The 26,682-nt window shown below is 45.5% G+C and overlaps 1 protein-coding gene across 3 annotated transcripts in view; it reads left to right on the top strand.

The window, feature by feature from the left end:
- NSF (N-ethylmaleimide sensitive factor, vesicle fusing ATPase) overlaps positions 1–26,682 on the top strand; it is a 149,140-nt gene that overhangs the window by 61,431 nt on the left and 61,027 nt on the right. For all 3 annotated transcript variants that reach the window (XM_039504284.1, XM_039504283.1, XM_039504285.1), the window contains exons 9-12: positions 12,417–12,616; positions 19,414–19,579; positions 20,799–20,873; positions 23,192–23,379. In XM_039504284.1, the coding sequence (XP_039360218.1) occupies positions 12,417–12,616; positions 19,414–19,579; positions 20,799–20,873; positions 23,192–23,379 (629 nt within the window). The remainder of the gene's footprint in view (positions 1–12,416; positions 12,617–19,413; positions 19,580–20,798; positions 20,874–23,191; positions 23,380–26,682) is intronic.

Below are 26,682 nucleotides of genomic sequence, written 5' to 3'. Positions count from 1 at the left end.
AACCCTTTCATGGGCATCAGTGTATCTGGAAGAGGTCAGAAACCTGGCTGCTAAATTCAGAGACTGAGGTGCCTGTGTACATAATGTGTAGTGTTCAGACCTTTCCTTTTCTTCTTATATTAAGTGAACTTAAATTAATAAAATGATAGGTCTCTGAAAGAGCAATAGTATTTTGGAAGGCCTTAAATAAATAAATAAATATAGTTACCAACGCAAGTTTATCCAGACTATTCAAAGAGGCATTTCACCGGTAAGTGGATGTTAAGACACCCAGCGGAACTCCCCTTCTATCTATGACGAACCCTAGGGCTAAAGAGCTTATCTGAAATTTGAAAAAATGCTTTCTGACATTTTTTTTTCTGCATTAGTCATAACTTGCTCTTCAACTATATTTCAGATCTCAAATGCCAGTGTGACATCTGTTCAGGTCTGCATATAATTTATTAGGGGAAAAAAAGAAAACAATTGCTCACTGTCTGGAGCTGCAAAAATTACCCTTTCCTGTTTTCTGCTAAGTGCTCACAGATTATGCCTTATATGCAAAATGCAATAAATATGCCAGTTGCAGCCCTGTAACTATATAGATGTGATCTAGACCCTTTGCAGCATAAAATAAAATACAAATTTCTTGTAACTGTGGTTCCCACAACATGCAAAGAATGTTCTGGAAGTGAAGCATATAAGTCAATATTAGTTAGTCATACCTGCAGAGCACACAGGCACTGCACTGACTTCAGAACTGTCTGGTGTATGTGAGCTGAAATCTTAACAGACAAACATTGGCCATGGGTTTGACTGGAATTAAGAACACCAGTGCTAAAATAGTCCTTTGGTTACCACCTGACAGTATGAGTTAAACAACCTCACATGATCACTTCCCAAAACAAAATGCAATACTGATCTGGATAGACCAAGGGATATGGAATTTATTGGGGTAAATGGGGGACTTTTTAGTGCAAGTGCACAGTGGAGGAAGTAATCTAATTCAGAATATATTGGGCGGTAGGACAATTTCAGATTGGCAAGGTTCTGCATTAGCCTGTAGCTTCATTATTTGTATTGTGGTAGCGCCTGGGAGCCTCAGTCATGAACCAGGACAGCATTGTGCAAAGCGCTATATGTGTTCATATTAGATTCTTATGTAACAATAGTAATTTTGCTGAGATGTGTAGAGCAGGGTAAATTAGCCATCCAAAGGCTACAACAATTCTCTGCTGAAGTGTTTATTTCCTGCAGTTTACAAATAATCCAGAAACAGAATGCCTGTAAAGCTCTTCAAAATTATTCTACCCTAAATAAATCAGTATGCTAGAAAAAAAGAAGAATGCCTCTAAAAATGACATGCATCTGACGAAGTGGGTATTCATCCACGGAAGCTCATGCTCCAATATGTTTGTTAGTGTATAAGGTGCCACAGGACTCTTTGCTGCTTCTAAAAATGCTGTAATTCAACAGGAATTAATTCAGGACAGTTCTACAGCCTGTCTTATGCAGGAATTAGATGATTGTAATGGCTTCTTCTGGCCTTGGAATCTGTGAATGAATCTCCAGGCAAGAGCCCGACAAGAGCACTGGTTCCAGGAAATGCTTGTCTAGTTCAGCCTCCTGCTGGTTCTCTGAGCTTTCCCAGGGATCCTCTCCTTGCTGCAAGCAGAGCCAGACAGCCTACAGGTAAACAAAAGCCCTTCAGACCCTGGACCTGGTTGCTCTCTCTTCTATGGCTCATGTGTGGTTACTCTGCCACAGTGTGGTATGGAGTTTGAGAAAGGCACTGTGTGTCCAAACTCCTGTCTTATTTACCGCCCTTCCTGGATCTCCTTTCCTGCACCATCTGCGCATGTTCACATCTTATTTTTAATTAAAATAATCAGTGGGCAAAACTGTGCCTGTGCATGTGCGTGAGCAGTTTCCATTGAAGACACTGTGAGCTTTTAAGCCCGTGTTTGTGAAACCAAGACCAAGGTTACTGAAAGGACTCACGGCCATCTTAAGAAGAATGGAAACACTGGAAGGAGTAAGAGAATCCATAGAGTTATCGGGGAACTCTCTGGAATCATTAGAGTTTGTGGCAAAAAGTTAAACATTCTAGTTCAGTCAAAGTCGTGGCCAGAGCCGAAGGGCCTTCGACAGTAGCTTAGATACAAACTTTGACAACAGCAAAGCTGATAATGAGATCAGAGAAAAACACTAGGAGGAAAACAGACTGAGAAACAAGTGCTTGGTCCATATATCAGCTCTAGAAAGGGATGCTGAAAATGAAATTAGAGTGAAAAACCATAGAAAGTGCACAATTGGATAGATAGAAGTGCGACTTTGGTCTCCTCGTCTCCATTTCCTACCCCACTCCCCAGTAAAATGCTGTCCTATTGATATGAAGTGCTGTGGAAAGTTGGTTTTGAAGATAGCCTGGATTGACCTGAAAGATTGACTTTTAAATCTAAGATATCTGGAGCAATCAGGACAGGCTTTGCACACACTGGATACCCAGCACTCCCTGTGTGTGTGGCCGGGTGATCACTTAGTATCTTCTGTAGTGAGATTCAAGCTAAGATTGAAGACCTGAAACTATCTCATAACCTTCACTGGTAACTAGTCACGTAGCAGTAAGGATGACTTAGTTTTTTGTGTGTATTATTGGTAAATAGTTGGGAAAACATTAGCAGTTATGTAAATGACTGATGTAACTTCTCAAACTGTACTGTGCTACTTTATTTGTCTTTCAGTTGTGAGCCTCCATTCAGCCATCTGAGGGCTTTCCCAGGATCTTTGAGAGCAGAGCTTCCCTATAATCATTTTGGGCATAAGCTTTTGTGGGCTAAATCCCACTTCATCAGATGCATGGAATGGAAAATACAGTAGGAAGATGTATATGACAGTACATGAAAAGATGGGAGTTATATCTTCCTACTGTATTTTCCACTCCATGCATCTGATGAAGTGGGTTTTGGCCCACGAAAACTTATGCCCAAATACATTTGTTAGTCTCTAAGGTGCCATAAGGACTCCTCATTGTTTTTGCTGATACCGACTAACACGGCTACCCCTCTGAAACCTGTAATCATTGATACTGAATCAGTCTTGTCTACAGCCCCATTTTAACTGGCACCAGAGCAGCATTGTTGAGAGATTACCAGACCTTTCTTTTTTGAAGGGAGTGTGGCTAGTGGTAGAGCAGTGAACTGGAAGTCAGGAATCCATGGCTCTGTTGTAGCTCTGCTACTAGCTTTCATATTAACAAACATAATGCTGTAAAGTTGTTTTACATTTTATGGAGCATAGATAAGGCATGTTTCTTGCACCAAAGAACTTTAAAAAATTACATAAACATTCTACTGGCTGGATTGCAGGTTACTTGGTCTTGCACTTAGCTGTAAACTTCAGATGTCATGAGACCGTGGCAAGTAACTTATCCTCTGTAATCCTCAGTCATCTCTTTGTTAGGCGGCTTTAAAACATGTATTAAAGTGACAGCCAAGATTTATTTACTTGGGAGGTAAACGTTAACCAAAGCAAAGCTAAGCTGATGATATGATCACTTCAGTAGAAGTCCTGGGTTGTTAGATGCAGCTGCCGCATCCCTGGGTGAGCTAAGAAAGGGCTAAACCACTCCACTAGGTGGAAGAGAGGAAGGTAGCACTGAAATTGTCTGCACTATCAGAGCTGGGCGTGATTCCTTCCTAAGATGCTGGGAGTGGAACAGACAGCTTTGCCTCTTCAGTGGGGAAACTGTAAAAGGAAATAAAGGCTTCCAGGAGGGGAGGGGGGGAGAAGGGCTGCTAAGAAGAGGAGAGGAACTGCTCTTTAGTGTCCTTTAGGGGCGACTCCTGAATTCGGCCCCAGTTAGGTGGGAAAAAGGAGTCTATACCCACTTTTGTGAACTGAGGAAGGTTCTTGCGCTGCCAGAAGCTGTAATGATTGGAAGGACTGTTCCTTTCTCCCCAAAGGGACCCTTGGCTGATTTGTGTGGACAGCCAGTGGGTCTGTTGCATCGATGATGTCCTGAGCACCTGGCGGCTCCTTGATATCAGGATTTGTTTTGTAATACGTTTGTGTTCACCTATTTAAAAAGTGTCCGTCCTATTTATAGACACTGCGGTTTAGACTAACCAAGCATCTAGCATCATTCTAAAGATTGCAGAAAATGGCTGCGGAAGGCCATGGTGTTAACATCCAGTTGAGGTATGAAATGTACAGATAAATATAAGACCCTGAGATCTGGAAGCCATCCAGTGATATTACTTTAATCTTAACTTAGCTATCTGGCTGCATTTTTATTATTAAGCTGTTAAAAGATGAGGGCAGTCTCTGTCTCTTGATGATGCAATGATTATTCAAACCCTGAGATTAGGCTTTTTCATATCAACTCTGAATTTGCTATCACAGTCCCATTTGGGACCACGTGTTTTGATCATGTAGCCAAAGGCACTGTATGTTTTGGGAGCTCATACTTTGGGCTGATTTATTTTCCGTTTTATCACATTCCATCAGAAAGAAACTGATAAATGTTCCGTCAGTGCCATAAATCTAGTCAGTGCCTTCTGTATGCAATATACATGCATTTAAAAAAAAATCATGGCCACGCAGTGGATAATGGTGAAGGGAGGGAGAAAATTAACAGAGGCCTACTAAGAAATGTTTGGAGAAATATGTGATTTGTTTTGTCAGTCTGTTCTGCAGGATCCATTTAAATTAAAACCTCTGCTGGCTGCTTAAGATATAGCCCTGTGCATGTTCCTACTTTCTGAGGAAGAAGCAGTTTAACTTCATGTCAGTAGCATTTAAATCTTATATAGGGGTCAACTGAAGGCAGTGGATCTAGGCAGGAATAATGGAAGGCTTACGTTACATGGGAGTGGAGGGGGAGATTTGTGTGTTAATGGAAAATCTTTTCTGTATGGCAGGTAAAGTCTTGGATCCCTAATCATACACTAACTGGCTTGAAGATCAATATATACATCATCTTTCTCCCACTGTACACAAGACCCGGTACATTGTGTGCAGATGTAGATTTCATGTAGGTGCACCTGAATGGTAACCTCATACCAGAATTCTTTGATTTTAATTCAAGGAGGAATTATGCCATAAGTAGGAAAGCCCCTTACCCGCTAAGGCAATTTTGTGTTGATCTTTTGAGAAGAGGTAGTATTAAGAGAGATAAATACATGGTTATTAAACTTAGTCTCATTGTGGCTAAATGTCATTCTGGCTTGAGTCTCCATTTATGATTTCTGTCACAGTGCCATTACAGTGGCGGCTCTGCCATTGTCTTTTGGGATCTTCGTCATCAGTTTTCCCCAAGTTCATTACCTGAGTAGTTTCCTTGCTTTGCAGTTCCCCATGGCATGCCTATTGCTTGTCTGAATAGGTAATTAAATTGCATGATAATCCAGTATCCATTACATGAATGACCTTAGATTTAGTGGTAGTCCTGATGCTAAGCCTAGCCAGTTAGAAATGCTTGGTCAGAGAATAATTTGAGTTTATAAGTTCTACTTAATAGTGTTGACATTTGGCCACACTGGTCTGATCTGGATAAATTGCAAAATGGAGATAAAACTTAATCAAAACTCCTGCTTTGTGTGTGGAACTGAGTTGTGATTTAAGATGTAACATTTGTAGTCTGTCATCACCTGTCTATTTAACCAGGGCCTGTTTGTTTTAAATGTTTTTAAATTTTGGCCAGGTGTAGTTGTAGTTGTGCAAGAAAATCTTCTGATTGTAACAGCACGTAGCATTTCTGTTTGAAAGGAATTCATTGCTTTGGCTTCCAGAAGAAATGTTCTCACTTCAGAGGGAGAGAATTTAGCACTCACGTAGTGCGATTCAGCAACACAAACATCCCCGTGAAGTGCAGATGATTAGTAATGTCCTCAATTGTCAGATGGCGAAAGCAGAGGCAGAAATGGGAAGTGACTTGCCAAGGCCACAGAAGGAGTTAGTGTTGGAGCAGAATCATAGAACCGGATCTTAGAATCATAGAACCGGAAGGGACCTCGAGAGGTCATCTAGGTCAGTCCCCTGCACTCAGGACAGGACTAAGTACTTCCGGGTCCTGGGCTCATAATGCTCAGTAGATAGCTTTCTAGTTGTGTCCAAATGGAGTTTGGTGTATTGGAACCTGCCACTCTGCAATAGTGGTGAGTGGCCATGGTCTGTGATGTAAAGCTTGACAGTGGCTAGGCAGCTGGTGTGCTGAGACCATGGCCTGTCATGCTGACCAGCATTGTTGTCTTGTTTCCTTGTGCTCCCCAGTCTGTCCGGAGCTATCTGGTGTCTCTTGTTGTATACTTAGGTTGTCAGCCCTTTGGGGCAGGGACTGTCTTTTTGGTGTGTGTTTGTACAGAGCCTGGCATAAAGGGACCCTGGTCCTTGACGGGGGTACCTAGGTGCCATGAAAATATAAATAACATGCCATGCGCCATCCCTGTGTCTAGAGACTTCACTTTTCCCTCTGAACTGCTCTCTGTGCGGTTGGCCCTTTACATGGGAAACGTGCCTATAAATCCCACATGACTAAACTAATGCTGCCAAGTGGCAGCTCAGGAGCTCTGATTTTTCCTATTTCCCTGATTCAAACAATGTCAAATGAGTCTTATGAAAAGTGAACTGTCTGTGGTTGCTTAGAGAGAGGAGGAAACTGCTCCCCTTGCTGAGCCGCTGTCTGATATCCCGCCACCCCAAACTAACTCTCCTGCAAACCTGTTGGAGTCCCTGGGTAGGTTTTGGCTCTTGGTTTTCCATAGAGAATAGTCTTTGTGGTATTTTCTCAGAACTTCAGCTATGGGCAAGTAAAATTCCTTTTTGGTGCATTCCCCCCGCCGCCCCCCAATGCCATTATTCCTGTCACAAATGGTGAGGTGAAATGAGGCCTTATGTGTAAATTTCATGGGGAACAAGAGGTTTCCCTTCCTTATAGCTGCAGAAGAGAAATCATCAACCCATATCTAAAAGCATGTGACAGGTTTGTAGCAAGGATGATGATGATGATAGGTGGAACTGGGCTCAAAACTCCAGATGTCCCTAAAAGCTCTACAAAAAGCGCATAAAATGACAACCTTACAGAAAATGAATTGGTCCAAAGAGAGAGAACTTGGCTACTCTGAGAAGCTTGTCTCCCCTCGTCATGCCCCTTTTTGCAGGTGTTCTACATAAGAATGCAAGCATTCAATACAGCTGTTGCAGGAAACTCTCAAATCTGTTTGTGTACACGTGCCCTGACTTGCCAGTAGCCTTTTGTTTGCCTTCCTCAGCTCTGAGCACAGTGGAGCCATCTAAGTGTGTTTGGTTTTTGTGCTTGGGATTCCCCTTTGAAGCATCATTCATCATCCAAATCCTGCCTCACACTTCTTGGCTACACAGGAGATCATATTCTCCCACAGATGTATGAACAGTTCCTCTCCTGACACTAATTGGACAGGAATCACTTGTAACTTATCATTGCCTTGCTGGTTCCTGTGTAAAATGGTCTTTGCTACCAGTGTTTTGTTTTTTCTGAATCCAGCTTTCTTGATAACATCTTTGTTGTGGCAAAACAGTTTCATTGTTTTCTCAGCCCAGAAAATTTGTTTTGTTGCTATGTGTAACAAAACTGAATGGTAGTTTTCTGAGGTTGCTTGAGAGGGCTGGATAGTCTTCATTTTGGTATTCTTCTATTTTGAAGCTGCAGAATTTTTTATTCACTGTTGTATAGGTACAACATGAAAACATAAGACAGGCGCAAGAAAAACACAGCGGGGAAACAAACTAACACAGATCAAGGACAATGCCTTGCAATGCACATTTATTCAAATTGAAATTAACACAACTTGCCCAAGATTGCTCAGTTTGTGGCAGCACTAGAAATTGAACTCAGATCCTGTGGGCGCCAGTTTGTCACCTTAAAAAGATGGCCAACTTACTTCTCTATTCACCAGTATATTAAATGCTGCAAGAGTTTTAATATGGGGTTTACACTAGAAAAAATAATCTAACAATAAAGCAGAAAGTCAACATGGATAAAAGGAAACTAATCTCTGAAAATAAACATGATCTGTGTAGTTAGCTATATCTGGCACTGAACTGGTTCCAATGACTAATGGCTTTTTCTCCATAGAACAATTAAACACTCAGAGGTTTCTAAATATGTTTTTAGACTGATCTAATCTACTAGGACTCAAACATAATTCTGAAACGTGTTCAAATATATCAGTACCAATTTTCCCAAGTAGTTTTGGCCTCCCAATTTTCCACTGGGAATACAAAGCAAATTAACTTAGTTAATTCATCAAGGTTAGATTTCCAGCATCAGTCGACTCCCCCCCCCCACCATTTACTCTCCCCCTGCTCAGAATGTTTGCGTGGGATCATGAGTGAGTGGGGGATGGGGTGCATGGAGTGGCGCTGGCTCCAGTGAATCCATGTGTTCAGGCATTCCCAAGCCCACAGCAGCTATTCTTGCTGCTAAAAGCTCCCCTGCTTATAGGTGGTGGGAGTGTCATAGCTGGGATTCCACGTTTGCTGTCGGTCTAACCCAATTGTCTTATGGGGTCCAGAAAGAACTTTCTTCTGCTGGGCAAGATTGGCAAGGTGTCCTGTAGGTTTTTTCCTCTTTCCTCTGAGCGTACGTCTACACAGCAACTAGACACCCGTCGCTGGCCCTTGGCAGTTCAGTCAGGCTGCAGGGCCGTTTCATTCCTGTGTAGACTTCCGGGCTCTAGGACCCTTAGCAGTGAGAGGCTCTCATAGCTTGGGCTCCCGCAAGCTACGCAGCAATGAAACAGCCCTGCAGTTCGAGCTGGAGCTGGCTGACATGGGCCAGCCGTGGGAGTCTAGCTGCTGTGTAGACATATCCCGAGGGTCTTGGAGACCTGGTGGATGGGGATAATAAGGATGAGACAGGAGCACTGTTTTCAGGATAGAGAAGGGTAGGGAAGATGTGGGGAGCAATACATGTCAAATGTCCAAGTATGGGTGAGGGGCTGAAAGGGATTCTGTTAGCCTGTGAGGTCTTAAGTCTGCACATTCTGAGCTCCTGAGTGGTCGTGCCCCAGCCTCCTGGCACATGGGGAGGGTGGTGAGATTCAGTAGTGGACTAAATCACATACTGAATGGCATGGGTTTAGCCAAGGAAGGCTCCTTCATGCCTTGGTTTTATGGTGTGCGGCCATTTAACCCTTCGCTGGAGCTACTTAATGCCTGGTAGTTTGGAGAGTGTCAGTGCCTGTCTTTAATATTACAGTTCATAAAGTTGCATTCTGCTGTTTTAAATCCATTTGTGTGAGTCTTTCGCTTTGCCCCCCGCATGTCATCATCAGCTGAAGATTTGGGCTCTTGCAGTAATCCCTAGTACATGTGTAGTTTTTCACAGCGCTGCATATGGTGGAGCTGCGATAGGTTTAATTTTCAATTACAGTGACTGGAATAGCTAGCTGAGACTTTTGTGTGTTGACACTGAGTGCATCACCATGCCATCTGAGCCCCTAAATCCTGCATCTTTGCTGGACTGCTGGTTTTGGGTTACTGTGGGAAGCCTTGGGACTTGCTTGTGCATGTAAAATCTCATCCATAAATGTTGCATTAAATGTGTTTGTATGTATTCAATAACAGTGTGTCCTGTGCTGCGTTCATAGTGGGGATTGGTTAATTCTTCCTATTGATCCTGGAGTAGTTCAGCTTTCTTGGGTGACAAAAAGACACTCAGTTGTGTTGCTAGGGTTAAAATTCCTCACTTTGAAAGATCTCTTTTGGGCTTAAACAAATAACTTTCTTGCTGTATAAGCTACTTTGGTTTATTTCTTGCCTGTCTGGTACCAATTTTCCTCAGCTATATCTGTGCTGCTAAGATTGTTCGTGTTTTCATAAGTTGCAGCCATGCTACATCTAAGGGTTTTACTTCTTCCTTTAGGGCCTTTTTGAGAAGCCTCCTAATGTAATGAAATCTTCCTTTAATGTTCAGGTTCGATCAATTTATCACATCTCCCTAGGCAGGGCCATCTTAATGACTTTGCAGGCCCCTGCAAATTTGGCGCCCCTCTTATGTTACAGTAGAAAATAAATAGCAGTTATTGTCTTTAAAATTTTATTGTGAACCAAAACACAACATAGGGGTAATAGAAGAACATTTATATATATTTTGCTGCTTTAAAAGCATCACTTTCTAGATTTGCGAGCAGCAAAGTCACAAATGACATTTGCAAATTCAATTTCCTGAAGCACTTCAGACTCGGTATTCATCAGAGCCTGGATAAAATACTTTTTCACACATCGCTGCTGTGGTCTCCTTTCTGCAGGGCCCTGGGCACATGGCCCGTTTCCCCCTGTGTATGCTGAACCTGAATCTATTGTGGTTGCTCTTACTTAGTGGCTCAGCTCCAGTTAATTCTTGAATTAATTTGTGAGTGTTGTTTAAGCCTCTTCCCTTGAGTGCTCTAGAACTAGCTGTTCTAAGCAATCATTTAACGTTTCACACTGTTGCTACTGTCAGCTTTGTCCCATTGTGCCATTTGGCCAGTTTATCTGGGGGTAGTTGAACTCCATTAGCCTCATTTTCTTAGACGATGTTGCCTATTTAATCTCTCTTGACATTTTGCAGGCAATTTCCTTTTCTTTGTTTCGAGGCAGTGTGTGTAGCCCTATGAATATTTTTGCAACTTGGTATTTGTATCTGTCCTGATTTAGCTGGGTGGGTCCCAACACTCAGAATGTTTATCTCACTGTTCTGTAGAATCTTTTTCAACCCAACATTCCTCCCCCACTTCTTCAGCCTAGTCTATAGCCAGGTATTACAGTATCCCATAGATTTTTTTTTTAATTCTGCCGTCTTTCCATAATATATCATGGTCTTCCATTGCAAGGCGCTCTAGTTCATCTATTTTTACTTTTAAGCTTTCCATATTTGTATATAAAAGTTTTATTTTGACCAGATGCCCATTTTTACTTACCTGTCTTAAGATTTATACTGCCACCGATCATCATAGTATCTTATTGCATACATATTTTTCTCTCATATGGGTCATTAGCTATGTTTGAACCAACTATATTCAAATGCGTAGCACAGAGTGATAGATTTGCCATCACTTAAAAACTTTAAATCAGGAGCGGTTGGCTTTCTAAACTCTGTGTTCTAGGCCCACCATAAGTTCTGGGCTTGATGCAGGAGTCACTGAGTGAAATTCTCTGGCCTGTGCTATGTAGGCAGTCAAACTAGATGGATCCAGTGCTGTTTCTACTGGGATCCTGCATGGATGTGCTCTTGGCCTAATGCTGTTAAATATCTTTAACAGTGACGTGAAAGAACATAGGAATAGTCAGACTGGATCAGACCCATGGACCATCTAGTGCCTTGACTCAGAATGTGGCCTTCACCAGATGCTTCAGAGGAAGGAGCAAGAAACTCTGTAGTATGTAGATGTAGGATAATCTGCCTAAACCTAATACCTAATAGAGGGCTTAAGCTCTGAAGCATTAGTTTTATATTCTTTCCAGAAATTACTATGTTAACTATAACACTGGATAGTGTTGGTATCCATAGAAATGTCCAACCCTCTTTTGAATCTTACCAAATTCTTGGCCTGAGTGATATCTTGTGGCAATGTGTTCCACAGTCTAATTATGCGTAGTGTGAAAATATCAAATCATTGCTAGTAAAGTTTACAGATGACACAAACTGGGGGATTGGCCCTGATTTGAGCAGGGGGTTGAACTAGATGACCTCCTGAGGTCCCTTCCATCCCTGATATTCTATGATATATATTTTGTGACTGGTAAATGATAAGTCAGTTGTACGAGCAATCGGGATCACATGGTAAACCGGACTCATTTGAGCAACCTGCCTTACGGTTAGAGAAATTTTAAGACGCTCACTGTAATTCATCCAAAAGAAGATTAAATGGTGACTTGAAATATTTACCTGGGGAGAAGGAAAGTAGGAGGCTTTTTAATCTAGCACACAATGGCTGAAATCTAAAGGTGGACAAATTCAAACTAAAAATGAAGACAATAACCACGAGAACAACTTCCCCGGGACGTGCTGGATTCTCCATCAGCTGAAATCTTTAAATCAAGACAAACCAAAGAAAACAGTAACTCAACCAAAAGTTCTGGGCTCGATGCAGGAATCACTGTTTGAAATTCTCTGGCCTGCGTTATGCAGGAAGTCAGGCTAGAGGATTTAATGGTCCCTACTGACCTTAAAAATGTATTAATCTATTAAGAGTTTCCAGAATCAGAACAAGGAAAGGCCCAGTGTGTCAGGTACAGGAGCCATTTTTAGCAACACATTTTCTCTTCTCCCTGCTCCTATTCAAACTGCATAGGTAAATGCAGCGGCCTTGACCAGCTCAGGTTATGCTCACACAAAAACTTCCTTTTCCCATGAACAGTTACTTTTTTTTAATCTTTCAGTTACCCTGCTGCTTATGTGTCTTTTTTTTCCCTAGGCTGCAAGCACGTGAAAGGCATCCTGCTATATGGACCGCCAGGCTGTGGTAAAACACTGATGGCTAGACAGATTGGCAAGATGCTGAATGCCAGAGAACCAAAGGTGGTCAACGGTCCAGAAATCCTCAACAAATATGTAGGAGAGTCTGAGGCCAACATCCGCAAGCTCTTTGCTGATGCAGAAGAGGAGCAAAGGAGGGTAATGCAAAAATAAAATAAGTAGCAAAGTCAATATGCCAATGTATGAAGAATGACTGAAGGTTTACTTTTCAGTAAGTCTTGGAACACCAGGGAAGTTCCAGAAGACTGGAAGAAAGCTAATGTTGTGCCAATATTTAAAAAGGGTAAACGGGTAAGATAATGGAGTGGTTGATAAGGGGACTTGATTAATAGAGAACTAAAGGAGGGTAATATAATTAATGCCAGTCAACATGGATTTATGAAAAATAAACCCTGTTAAACTAACTTGATTTCTTTTTTTTGATGAGATTACAAGTTTGGTTGATAAAGTTAATAGTGTTAATGTAAAATACTTGAACTTTTATAAGGCATTTGACTTGGTACTGCATGACATTTTGATTAAAATACTACAAGATATGAAATGGCACATCCAACAGGAGTGTTTCTAGTGCCCCCCCCCATTGGTTCTTGGCTATTTAGCCTTTTTATTAATAATATGGAAGAAAACATAAAATCATCACAGATAAAGTTTGCAGGTGACACAAAAATTGGGGGAGTGATATATAATTAAGGGGCAGGTCACTGATTCAGAGCAATCCGATCGCTTGGTGAGCTTGTGGAAGCTCACAACGTGTTTTAATATAAATGTCCATATCTGCCATTGGAACAAAGACTGTAGGCTTTACTTACAGGATGGGAGGCTCTATCTTGGGAAACAATGATTCTGAAAAAGATTTGGGGGTCATGGTAGACGTTCAGCTGAGCATTACCTCCCAGTGTGAAGCTGTGGCCAAAAGAGATGATGTGATCCTGGGATGCATACACAGATGAATCTCCAGTAGGAGTAGAGAGGTTATTTTACCTCTGTATGTGGCACTGGTGTGACTGCTGCTGGAATCCTGTGTCCAGTTCTGGTGTCCGTAATTCAAGAAGGATGTTGACAAATTGGAGAGCATTCAGAGAAGAGAATGATTAAAGGATTAGAAAACCTGCGGCACAGTGATAGACTCAAGGAACTCAACCTATTTAACAAAGAGAAGGTTCAGGGGTGATTTGATTAGTCTGTAAGCGCCAACATGGGGAACAAATATATGGCAAAGGGCTCTTCAGTCTATGAAAGATTTAACATGATCTAATGGCTGGAAGTTGAGGCTAGACAAATTCAGAGTGGAATAAGGCATAATTTTTTGAAGTGATTATAATTAATCAATGGAACAACTTACCAAGGGTCATGTTGGATTGTCCATCACTGACTATTTTGAAATCAAGATTGGATGTTTGTCTAAAAGATCTGTTTTAGGAATTATTTTGTGGACTTTCTATGGTCTGTGCTATGCAGACTGGATGATCACAGTGGTCCCTTCTGGTCTTGGAATCTAGGACTAATTGGAAGATTATTACCCTGTGCATTGAGAGAGTGACTCACTGATCAGCATGTGGTGTTATTACTCCTGGGAGTCACTTTGTGAATCTGAATGGCAATAGTTTCCCCTATTAACAATAAAACGATCCCCATTCTGTCCCTTCCAGGCTGTCTCTGTACCTAAAAGTACTGCAGTTTCACTTATGCGCTGAGTCATGATTTGATCTGGAAGTAGGGTTGTCAACTTTCTACTCATACAAAACTGAATACCCTTGCCCCGCCCATTCTCTGAGACCCCACCCTTGCCTGCCCCTTCTCCGAGGCCCTGCCCCCGCTCACTCCATCCCCCTTCCCTCTGTGGCTTGCTCTCCCCACCCTCGCTCATTTTCACCAGGCTGGCTGAGGGGGTTGGGGTGTGGGGCGAGGGCTCCGGCTGGGGGTGGGGGCTCTGGGCTTGGGGGGTGGAGCCAAGGGGTTCAGAATATGGGACTGGGCTCCAGGCTAAGGCAGGGGTTTGGGGTGCAGGAGGGAGCTCCAGGCTTAGGGAGTGGAGCTGAGGGCTTCGAGTGTGGGAGGGGGCTCCGGGCTGAGGCAGGGGGTTGGGGTGTGGGAGGAGGTATGGGCTCTGGGCTAGGGGTGCGGGTTCTGGGGTGGGGCCAGAAATGAGGGGTTCAGGGTATGGGAGGGGGCTCTGGGATGGGGCAGGGGATTGGGGTACAGGGGAGGTGAGGGCTCTGGTTAGGCATGTAGGCTTTAATGTGGGGCTGGGGATGAGGGGTTTTGGGTGCAGAAGGGGGCTCTGGGCTGGCGCTGAGGGTTTCAGAGGCTGGGGCAGGGGATTGGGGCGCGGAGGGAGTGAGGGCTCCAGCTGGGGGTGCAGGCTCTGGGTGGGGCTGGGGATGAGGGGTTTGGGTTACAGGAGTGTGCTCTGGGCTGATGCTGAGGGTTTCGGAGGGCGGGAGGGGGACCAGGGCTGGGGCAGGTGGTTGGGGCCCTGGAGGGGGTCAAAGGTGTAGGCTTCAGGTGGCGCTTACCTGAAGCAGCTCCTGGAAGTAGCAGCATGTTCCCCTTCCTGCTCCTTTGTGGAGGTGCGGCCAGGCGGCTCTGCCCGGTCCACAGGTGCCACCCCCGCAGCTCCCATTGGCCACGGTTCCTGGCTAATGGGGGCTGCAGGAGCAGCGCTTGGGGCAGGGGCAGTGTGTGGAGCTGGAGCGGGAACATGCTGGCTGCTTCCCAGGAGCTGCACGGTGTGGAGGCTAGCAGGGAGCCTGTCTTAGCCCTGCTGCATGGTGCTGCCAACTGGACAGTAAATGGCACAGTCAGCAGTGCTAACCAGAGCTGCCAGGATCCCTTTTCAACCGGGTGTTACAGTCGATAACCAGACACCTGGTCACCCTATCTGTAAGAGCTTACAACACTTAGCTCCTATGGCGAGAGGAGATAGCCCTCACACTGGAGTAGTGGTAGCCATCTTGGACAAGAAGCTTCCCTGTCCCAAGTTTTGTGGCCACGCTCAGTTAGGATGTTATTGGCAGCTTCCTGGTAAATGTGGGAGCATTTGGAAGTATTCTTGTGGGGTTTTTTGTACTGGTTTTACATCATATTTTTCATGACTGTATTGTATCATGCTGTCTGGTATCTGCTTCAGACAGCATCAAGGCAAGGAAATGGGTCCCAAATTTTGCTCTCGGACCCTTTGAAGTTGGTGGGAGCTTTGCCACTGACTTCAGCAGTCACAGGATAAAGACACAAATGCCCAGTAAGCATAAATGCCTCAAATTAACATTTCCCCTCAATATGCTGCACCATCGAAGTTTGGGCTCTCATATTCTTTGTCCAAGATTGTATGATACCTTCATCTGTCACTAATTTTTTCCACCAAAAATCCTGGCTAGCAAGCAGGACTAAGCAATGCAAAACTAATTTTGGTAAATTGGATTGCCCCATTAGGATGGGGAGTGGATACAGGGGACAAGGGGGTGAGTTAACTTTTTCTGTACCTGTTAAATTTTCTGTACAGCCACCATGGAAGGCAGTTTTTAATAGCCAGCCATAGCTTAAAAGTGTAAATACTGTTTATATGTGATGCAGCAGAAATAGACCGTTTGAGGTGGCTCTTGGTAGTTTGTTCCTGCTACAGGAAAAGTGTCATCTCTGTGATTTTGACAAGATCCTTTGCTGAAGGCGAGGCAGAATTTGAAGTTTATAAGGATTTGTCCTTTCCTCTGGAAAATATACTGATCAGCTACAGCTGTAGGGATATCAGGAGAGTGTTAATTTGAGCCCCTGCAAGTCCCTTCCTCTCCAGTTTATTGCTATAAAATTGGTATCTGTGAGCTCTTTCTCCTTTGAGGTACACACCTGTTAAAATAGACCTTATGCTGGCTGGCGGAGGTGGTCCTGATGACAAGTTATGAGATTAGGAAAGTCTTGGAAAGGTCACAAATGTAATGACTTGTGCTGGGGGCAGATTGCCAGCACGACAGCATATTCACACATACTGTTCACATTGTCTCCAGCTCCTTGCTAGACACAAAAGATTGTCTTTTGAAGCAGGATTTTGGAGGGGAGAAAATGGCTTGGCAGTGTAAATATGGGCAGAAAAAAGATGCTGCCTTATTCTCTCCCACTGGCATCTGGTGGATGTTTGAGCGATTGAGGGTTAGATTGAGGTATTTATTGTGTATTTAGAGTTTGGCCAAGTTGGTTTGGATTAATATTCTCCTTTAAAAATGTGCTTAAGAAGAGGTAATTGGGGACAGTGTCATGTGAAACAAACAGTTTATAGGCCTCATCTACCATAGGGTGTTGCACAGATTCGAGCTTCTATAGGCCGAGCGCATTGCACGCTCCAGGGGCTCCTTTCATCCGTCTGTTGCCCCATGAGTTCCCTGTGTGGCACCCTCTCTGTAACTCCACCCAACCCCATGCTGGGGCTCTGTGTCCCCAATTCCCCCCACGCAAGGCTGTATGTGTCCCACTTTTCCCTCTCTGCCACATACGTGGGGCTCCCTTCCATTCTCCCCCTCCCCACCCCACATCACTGTTTCTCTTATCACCACTCCCCAAATGTAAAAGTCGAATTCATCTAGGAACTCAGAATACAGACCCTACTTACAGAATGGGGGCTACTATCCTGGGAATCAGTGATTCTGAAAAGGTCTTGCGGGGTCCTGGTGGATAACTCGTAGATTCCAAGTCCAGAAGGGACCATTGTGATCATCTAGACTGGCCTCCTGGATAGCACAGGCCATTGAACTTCCCAAAACAACCAGCTAAACATGAGCTGTGCCCAAAGGGTGAATGCGATCCTGGGATGCATAAATGGGAATATCGAGTAGGAATAGGGAAGTTCTGTTCCCTCTGTATTTGGCGCGTGTGTCCAGTTCTGGTGTCCACAGTTCAAGGAGGATGTTGATAAATTGGAGAGGGTTCAGAGCAGAACCACGAAAATGATGAAAGGATTGGAAAACCTGCTGTATAAAGTTAGTCTTAAGGAGCTTAATCTATTTAGCTTAACAAAGAGAAGGTTAAGCAATGACATGACCAAAGTCTATAAATACCTGCCTGAGGAATAGAAATGTTTCTGCTACACTTGTCCTTTTATACATGGTACAGTCTCCCTGTGAAGGTACTCATACACTGTAATCAGGTCACCTTAGAGACCAGACAATGGTGTAACAAAATCCAAGGGCTGCAAGTTAAAGCGAGACGAATTCAGACTAGAAGTAACGTACAGTTTATCAGTGTAGGTAATTAACCATTTGGACAACTTACCAAGGGTCATAGTGGTTTATTCATCGCTGGCAATTTTTAAATCGAGGTTATTCTTGTTGATCACAGTGGTCCCTTCTTCTTTGACTGATGGTCCCTGTGTGTATTCCAGCATTGGTGCTCATGCACTCACTTTATGCGACTGAGACTGGAAGATTCTTGCTAGCAGGCGCATCTTCCAGCAAGAATCTTCTGGTCTCAGATGTGCAGAGCGCATGCACACCCATAATGGATGAAGATGGGGAGCACACATTTGCAACTCCACTTACTGTAAGGTGCAGGGTATTACTATAAGCTATAAGGTGTAACGTTCCTTTCTGGCCTTAAAATCTAAAAAACCCCAACTCACCCCCCGCTCTTGGGGTCCCTGCTTTGACCCTGCTGGTCCCTGCTTCTTCCCTTCACTATTAGCACTCGCTCCCAAGTCCTTTCTGGGTCCCTGCTGCTTCCTCCTTTATAAGCCAACCTCGCAAGGCTTTCTTATTTCTGTTAGAGCTCAGGCTGCTGACAAGCTCCCCAAGCGGCAAGTTAAGATGCTGCTTCTGAACAGGGAGCAACAGAGAGATTCTTCTGCCTGCAGTATCAGATTTTCTTCTGAATTGGGCTTTTCCAGTGTTCCTGTTTGCAGCAGAATCACTAGGGTTGTGTCCATTGATGTCTAGAATTTTTCCCTGAAATTTTGGAATTGATGGGATGCGGTTTTCCATAGTTATCACATTAGACAGAGGGATGATGTTGAGTTGAGTATAGGGCCTCAACTACACTAGATTGGATGGTTTTAGTCTTGTTTACTAAAGCTGCACTAGACTAGACTTTTGAATGTAGTTTTTGCTTTGTGATTCAAGCTGTAATGTGCGCAGGATCTCAAAGTGATGGTGTTACCTAAGTAAACACTTTTTCTTAATTATCTAGCTCATGGTCCAGGAGGGCAGAACTGATGTACCTATTTATTCTTGCTTGTGTGAAATATATAGACACACCTACTCCCCATAAGCCACAAGGGTCGTGTCTGCATATAGGCAAGCCCAAGGAGTGCCATGACCCCATTGTTTGCACACACAAGGAGAGCGCATATGTCTGCAAAGCACCTGAAATCATAAGAATGTAAATGCATTATGCTTCTGTAATGTGGTCAGACTAGGATGGCAGCCTGTGCCTTTTTTAGAGAATTTCAAATATGGAGGAAAATAAGAAAAAATCCCTAGGTGACAAAAATGTTTACTTCTCTTAAAGGCCTCCTGGTATCCAGGGCCTTGTTCAGACTATTACTTAAAGAAGTTATCTTAACATGTGCTAACAGATTTTAAAATTCTCATGTAGACAAGGCACATGCTGCATTTAACGTGCTAAATTGGTCAAGTTAAAGCCAAGGGGGAGCCTTAAATTTAACTGAGCCAGTTTAACACATGATCTCATATAGACCTAAAATGAGGTAGCATGTTAGCTAACACACGTTCTCCCTCCTTTAAATCCTAGTGTAGACCAGGCGATGGAATGTTAAGAACTTGACCTACAGGGTGTCTGCCACACAGCATTTTGTAGGGATCACTGATAAAAACATACCAACGTCTCAGTGTTCTCTCACCAACAGGAGCCAAGAAAGGGTGGAATATTAGCTGTTTTGTCTGGTCAATTTCATTGATAACTTTGGGCATTCTTATATTATTTCTTTCCAATAGCTTGGGGCAAACAGTGGTCTCCACATCATAATCTTCGATGAAATTGATGCCATCTGCAAGCAGAGAGGGAGCATGATGGGCAGCACTGGAGTCCACGATACCGTTGTTAACCAGCTGCTGTCTAAAATCGATGGGGTGGAGCAGCTAAATAACATCCTGGTCATTGGTATGAAAACCTCACACGTGCTGCCGCGGTTTCTAAAAGTGAAGCTCAGGCAGGATGCCTTGGTTTGGAAATGTGTGTTATCTGCCTCCCCTCCCACTGTGCTAGCTCTAATAGAAGCTGCAAAATCCCCTCCCACTAAGACCGTGCTGACAAATAACTCCAGTTGGGCTGCTGCAAGGCATTCTGGAAACAAAAACTGGACTTACTCAAATGAGCTATGCCCAGAATTGCAGCTTTTTGTCCAAGGAAAACTGTGGTGTAATGTAAGAGACTCCAATTGCTGGTCTTAGTAAGAAAGGGGAAGAAATTTTGTTCTTCCATTTTGAGATAAAATGCACAAGAAGAAAAAACTTGTATTGACAGGAATGTCGAAGTATGAAGAGCAATGAAATAAAGATTGAGAACCCACTGCTGAAAAGGAGAGACTTCATGACTCAGACACTATAAAATGACAAACAACTAGGGTGGGGCTGTCTTGACAGAGTGGGAACGACATATTTGGCTTCAACATTTGAAATCTGAGGCTTTCAGCAGCAGTCAGGAATTTAGTCCTGACAAAGCTCTCTATCCTCAGGACAGGTACAGGCCAGACGGGGGCACTGGGAGCTTCCCTGCCTTCTCCACCAGCGTGCCTCAACCCTCATAAGCTTGGAGAGACCAACAGCGATAGGAGCATTAAGTCTGAAGTGCCTGTTCATACCATAGTGCCTCTGCCAACTAAACCGTCAGCACTAGTGTTGTGGTACTTTCGAATATCCCTTTAATCGGTTCTCTAGTCATTCTCTAGTTATGTCAGCTTGCTTTAGTTTTCCTTGCTCTTAAAGGCCTCCATCTGGGGTGAGCCAAGACATCAGAGGGCCTTGTGGGTTCCCGTGTTCAGTCTTGTGGGGAAGCATGGGTAACCCAGTCAGTGTGGTGCTCTGTCCCCCTCCAGTGGTACCTGGCAGACAGAGATTGGTGAGTCTGCTACAGCCTTGGCTAACTGAGCTGGGTCTTGTAATTCAGGAATTGGAACTCTTGTGTTTAGATCCAGAGGTGCTAGGTTCAATCCTGGCTGCTGACAACCCACATGACATTACTCAGACCTCCAAAAGTGCTGCGATTTTTTAAATAGTCCTCTTTATTTTCTCTCTCAAAATCTTCTCCTTGGCTTTATAAGGCTGATAGATAGAAACTTAGTCTCAGCTAATGCTTCTTTTGGCTTCACCTTTGTTCTTAGGAATGACCAACAGACCAGACCTGATTGATGAGGCCCTGTTGCGACCTGGGAGATTGGAGGTGAAAATGGAGATTGGTAAGTGGGCCAGTTGGTGCTCAGTAGGCAATAGCCCATCGCTACAATGCATAACTGCAAAGTTTGGTGCAGCTCCATATGTGACATTTTATGTAAATTATCAAAAAGAACGAGGGGTATTTGTGGCACCTTAGAGACCGATGAAGTGGGTGTTAGCCCACGAAGGCTTATGCTCAAATAACTGTGTTCGTTTCTAAGGTGCCACACAAGGACTCCTGTTCTTTTTGCTGATACAGACTAACAGGGCTACCACTCTGAAACGTGTAAATTATGTAATTAGCTTGTATATTTACATACAATCAGAAACACTGCTTTTCAAAAGTGTCGTTTTAGTGCTGGTGAAAGGCATTGGATTGACAACAGATTCCCTTGGGAGCAGGTATAGGCAGGCAGGAACCTTAACAAATGGTAGAAAACAGCCAGAGAGGAGGTGGAGAGGCCCCTGTCTTCCTGTTTAGCAGGTGCCACTGTAGCCACCAGGACGAATTATAACTAAGGCTTTGTTTTAGTCATGGGTATTTTTAGTAAAAGTCATGGACTGATCACAGGCAATAAGCGAAAATTCACTGTCCGTGACCTGTACATGACGTGGACTATATACCCCTGACTAAAACTTGGGCTGCGGGTGCTGGTGGGGGCGGCACATGGGCTGGAACCCAAGTTCCCTCTAAGCTGCACGGCTGCACAGCAGCCTATTAAGTGCTGCGTAGGCACTCAGGGTTGCAGCAGGGAGAGGTGCCTCTCGCCCGGCCGGACCTGCTGCAGCCAGGAGAGAGGCGCCCCTCCCCCAGCCCCAGCCCAGCCTGGCCTGGACCTGCTGTGGCTGTGGGAGAGGTGCCCCAACCCAGCCCTGGCCTGGTGCTGCTGTGGGGGGAGAGATCTGCGGGGGAGTCCTCTCTTCCTGCCGTAGTCCTGGGACAGCCTGCTCCCCAAGCCCCTCATCTCCGGCCCACCCCAGCCCTCAGCCCCCTCCCACGCGCCGAACCCCTTGGCCCCACCGCCATCACATGAATGTTCACCAATATGAAGGTGATGTGTCACACATCACCTCTATATTGGTGCACATAACAAAATTCATTCTGCACATGGGTGAAAAAATTAGAGGGTTCCCCCTGGGACCCCCGCTGGTGCTGGGGGGGGGGCTCGGTGCTGGTGCGCGGCCTGGGACCCCTGCTGGTGTTTGGGGCGGGGGGCCGTTAGAGGAGCTGGCAGGCTCCCTACCTGGCTCCACGCAGCTCCCTGAAAGCAGCTGGCATGTCCCTGCAGCTCCTGGGGGAGGGAAGGCCAGGGGACGCTGCATGCCACCCCTGCCACGAGCTCCAGCTCTGCAGCATCTATTGGCCGGACCATAGCAATGGGAGCTGCAGGGTTGGGGCCTGCAAACAGGGGCAGCACACAGAGCCCCCTGGCCCCTCCATCTTGGAGCTACAGGGACATGCCGGCTGCTTCTGGGGAGCCCTCCCTACAAGGTAAGTGCCTCCCTGCACCCCAACCCCCTGACACCGCCTGAGCCCCCTCCCACACCCAAACTGCTGCTGCGGGCCCAAGGGCTGCCTGAGTGTCCAGGCAGCCCCTGAGCTAGCTGCATCAGCCGCTGCAAAAGACAGACATGCAGCCTTAATTGTAGCCCAAACTCCCCTGCTTGCCCATAGCCCCGCCGAATGCATGACTTTCACTCTGGGCTGCAGGAATGCATGAGGCCAGCCTGCTTGCATATGTGACACGTGGCAGGTGGGATTCAGGAATTGAATACAGGAGTTCCTTCTCTGCCAGTGACTTGCTGCATGACCAAGTCACTTAACTTTGTGTGTCATTTTCTCCATCTGTAAATAGGGGATTTTCTAGCTAAAGGCTTGCTAGACTTAGTTTGCAGCAAGCTGGGATGTGACTCTAGCTTGCCGCACGCTAAGTGTCTGTGTGGACCTTGCTGCACAGGAAAAATTCTGTACTGTGCTTTGATCTATTGCACTTTGAAATGGCAGTAAATTAACGTGCACTAGGGAGCTTTTAGTGCACAGCATCAGGGTGCACATAGGTATCTAGTGTAGGGTACGTTCACACCCTAGCTTGCCACGAACTAAGTGGTCATGTTCACAAGCCCTAGTCAAGGGGGGCTGAGGTGTCTTTAATGTTTGTTGAGGTTCTCTGATAAGTCATTGTAGAGTATTCTTCTGCGTACATGAATGGAGGCTGCTCATGGAGCAATCACCTGCATGTTGGAGCTGTAAGGAGAGGCTGCCAGTAACACTGTTGTCCTGAAGTTGCTGCGTTGAGACAGCAGAGGCCAAGGACTGACACTTTCTGTTTACAATTCTCAGGTTTACCAGATGAGAAGGGCCGACTTCAGATTCTTCATATCCACACAGCCCGGATGCGGGAACACCAGCTGATGGCTGAAGATGTAGATATTAAAGAATTGTCTGTGGAGACCAAAAATTTCAGTGGTGCTGAATTAGAGGGTCTGGTGCGAGCGGCACAGTCTACTGCTATGAACAGACATATAAAGGTCAGTCATGATTTCCCCCACCCAGGAAGCAGACAAAAGGAATGGCTGTGAAATTGGTTCACTTGTATGATGGTTTTTGTTCTGGATGTATAATGGAGCCTCTACATCCCTCAGGAGTTGGGGATCTCACATGGATTCCAAGTTATGAACATGTAATTGTTTTTCATATGGACAAAATACGTCCATTTCTCCATCTCCTGCGTGTGTCCCCTAAATGCCGACCATGCGGCCCTGAATGAACATGCAAGAGAACTGGCATAGTGATGAATCAGATGCATCAGCAGATTCATAAAAAGATTGAAAGCAAAGCGGTTAACCAGTTACAATGGTTTGGAGGCAGGGTGTTGTGTGTGTTTGAATGATCTTTGGGACTCGTGGAAGTTCTTCAGTGTGTAACAGGGTGGATCCCTTAGTCGATGCCTGTGTGCCTTAGCTCAGTCTGTTGAATAGCAGTGTTCTGCACAGCCACGCACATGCTCAGTATCTTGTTGTGCCCCATGTGAGGGCAATAAGGGGTAGAGGGGTCATGACCCCCTATTGGTTCTGTCTATCACCCCAGCAGCAAGGTGAACCTAGTGAGCGTGTGACCTGTTACTTTCTTCAGAGCTTCAAAAAATGTGTTTTTCATAATTTTGTTGAAAAACTTCATCTTCTCCACTGGTTTAAATTGGATGTTAAAAACAAACACTCACATACCCCCAAAACACTCCCTTCCTGTCCAAAAAAGCATAAGAGAATAGGGAGGAACTGAAAGAGATTGTAAAAGAGGACCAGGTGGTGGTTAGAACAGCATTGCGAGCAGCCGTGGATGTGTCCTAGAGTATTGGGGATGCATGCTGGAGCAACCAAGATGGTTATGAGGTCAGTGCCTCTGCCATCACCATGAAGAGGTCCTCATGGCTGCCAGTATTGGGCATTCCAAAAGAGGTGCAAACTGCCAAAGAGGACCTCCCCTTTGAAGAGATGGATCTCTTCAGCAGCAGGAGAGATGAATTGCTCCATTTGTAGATTGACTGATGGGGGGCTACATTACAATCTTTAGGGATCTATGTACTGGATCACTATTGAAAGCCATATAAATATCAAACTGAACAGAGGCAGAGGACAACATCCTACTCCCAGAATAGACAGCTGCCACGGAAAGAATCCAGGAAACACCTATTGTCATTATCCTCATTGCAGACCCAGAACCATCACAGAAGCAGCAGGTTTAGGAGCCACATAAGAGCCAGACTAAATCCTGTCACCATCTTTGGTAGCTGCCTAGCCTCTTTCCACTATGTTCAGTCTACTATCACAACAGACGTCATCGCAATGAAGATGGCTGCCCTCTTTATTTCCACATCTTCTCCCAACACCTTTCAGGGACCTTTCTTATGAGAACATATTACAATAATGGCAATCGCTGCTACTAGAGAGAAAATCAAACCCAACTACAATGGTGTGGTCTTGCCTTGGCGTGTTAGGCCATGTGTCAGCATTGCATGTAAGTGACACCGCCTGCTAGACTCAAACTCTGTCCCAGGTCAGTCTACTGCACAGTGAGAAATCTAGTGGGTGGGAAGGTCTTAGTGGCACCTCATAGAACTAGGATAGTGGCAAGAAGCCAAGAAAGTACAATGAGAGGTAACATTCTCCACTCCCTCCCTGACAAAGACATTAATCAGGATGTGTGAGGGACAAGTTGGGGAGCCCACTAGGATCACCTACAAATGCAAGGGATCCCCAGAAGACTTGGGATTTCACATAAATATCCTGAAACTGAGTCACCAGTCTGGCGTTCCTACTTGTCCTCTAAAATTTAGCAGCGCAGATCCTGACGCACAATGCTTATATGGTGCACTGCACAAGCAAACAAGGAGGCCCTTGCTCAGAAGCCATCAAACTCTGGATTTCGTGCCACTCTCAGGAGGTGGCACAGAACCTGGGGATCCAGACGGAGTAGGTGGTGGAGGACGCTGACCCCATGGTCGATATCCTTGTTCCCTTGGGCCCCTCCCACACTGCCCTGCCACTAATTAAAACAATTAGTGAGGCCACTAAGACCTTGTGGCAGACCCCTGCCTCTTTGCCTCCAACTGGAAAGAGGAACGAGCGCAGGTGCTTTGTCCCTTCGTAGGGCTATGAGCACCTGTACACCCACCCTCCGCCAGGCTCCCTGTAATAGACGCAGCCAGCCAGCGGGAGCGCCTGTGTTCCTTGTAAGCTGCGCGCTTGGGCGGCTGCGCAGGAGAGATTTAAGTGCTGCCCAGCTGATAGCAGAGCGCGCGCAGCTGGCAGCAGGTGTTCAGGTGCCCCTCCCCCACGTTGTGTCGTTCTGCAGCTGCTCCTGGGACCCTCTTGCTGGCCGTGCAGAGCGGGGGTGGGGTGTGGGAGGGAGGGAGCTGATGTCAGGGTGCCCCCTACCCCAACTCCTGTACCCCATCTCCGCAATTCGGAGGGACGAGGCCTCAATGATACCGATAACTCCAGCCTGGCCCCGTCCGCACTGGTACACATCTCTCCTGGAAATGTCCGTGGAATCCCCAATCACCCTGCCACTCTTCCCGGACTTGATAACTCAGCATCACGGCCGTCTCCAGCACCCGAACCTCAAACTGCTGCACCTCATGGCGCGGAAGCTCCATGGCTGAACCCGATGGAGCTCGCCTGTTCGGAGCCGGTCAGACAAGTCCTCCTTGGCAATAGGAAACCTTCCACGAGGGCTACCTACCTGGCCAAGAGGAAGAGATTTTCAGTCTGGTTGGCACAACACCATCCATCTCCAACTCTCGTGTCCATACCCTTCATACTGGGCTACCTTCTTCACCTCAAGAAGCAGGGGCTGTCCATGTCGTCAGTAAAGGTGCACTTGGCCGCCATTTTGGCCTTCCATCCAGGCATGGAGGCCTGGTTGGTCTTTGCCAACTCCATGGTCAGTCGTTTCCTGAAAGGTCTCGACAGGCTATATCTGTACGTTCGACGGCCAGTCCTGACCTGGGACCTCAATCTGGTCCTCTCCAGGCTAGTGGGGCCACCTTTCAAATCACTGGTGGCATGTTCTCTGCTGTCTCTCTCAGACAAGGTGGTATTTCTGGTAGCGATAACATCAGTCAGGAGGGTGTCTGAGCTCAAGGCCCTAACATCAAAGCCTCCTTACACGGTGTTCTATAAGGACAAGGTTCAGCTCAGGCCACATCCAGCTTTCCTCCCTAAGGTCGTCTCCCAGTTTCACTTTCACCAAAGCATCTTTCTCCCAGTTTTCTATCCTAAGCCGCACTCACGTTCTCATGGCTGACCCCCCTCGCGCAATAGGTCATAGAG

Source organism: Mauremys reevesii, linkage group 17, assembly GCF_016161935.1.
Source record: "Mauremys reevesii isolate NIE-2019 linkage group 17, ASM1616193v1, whole genome shotgun sequence".
Classification (NCBI taxonomy): domain Eukaryota; kingdom Metazoa; phylum Chordata; order Testudines; family Geoemydidae; genus Mauremys; species Mauremys reevesii.
This window is presented reverse-complemented; position numbering and strand designations above follow the sequence as displayed.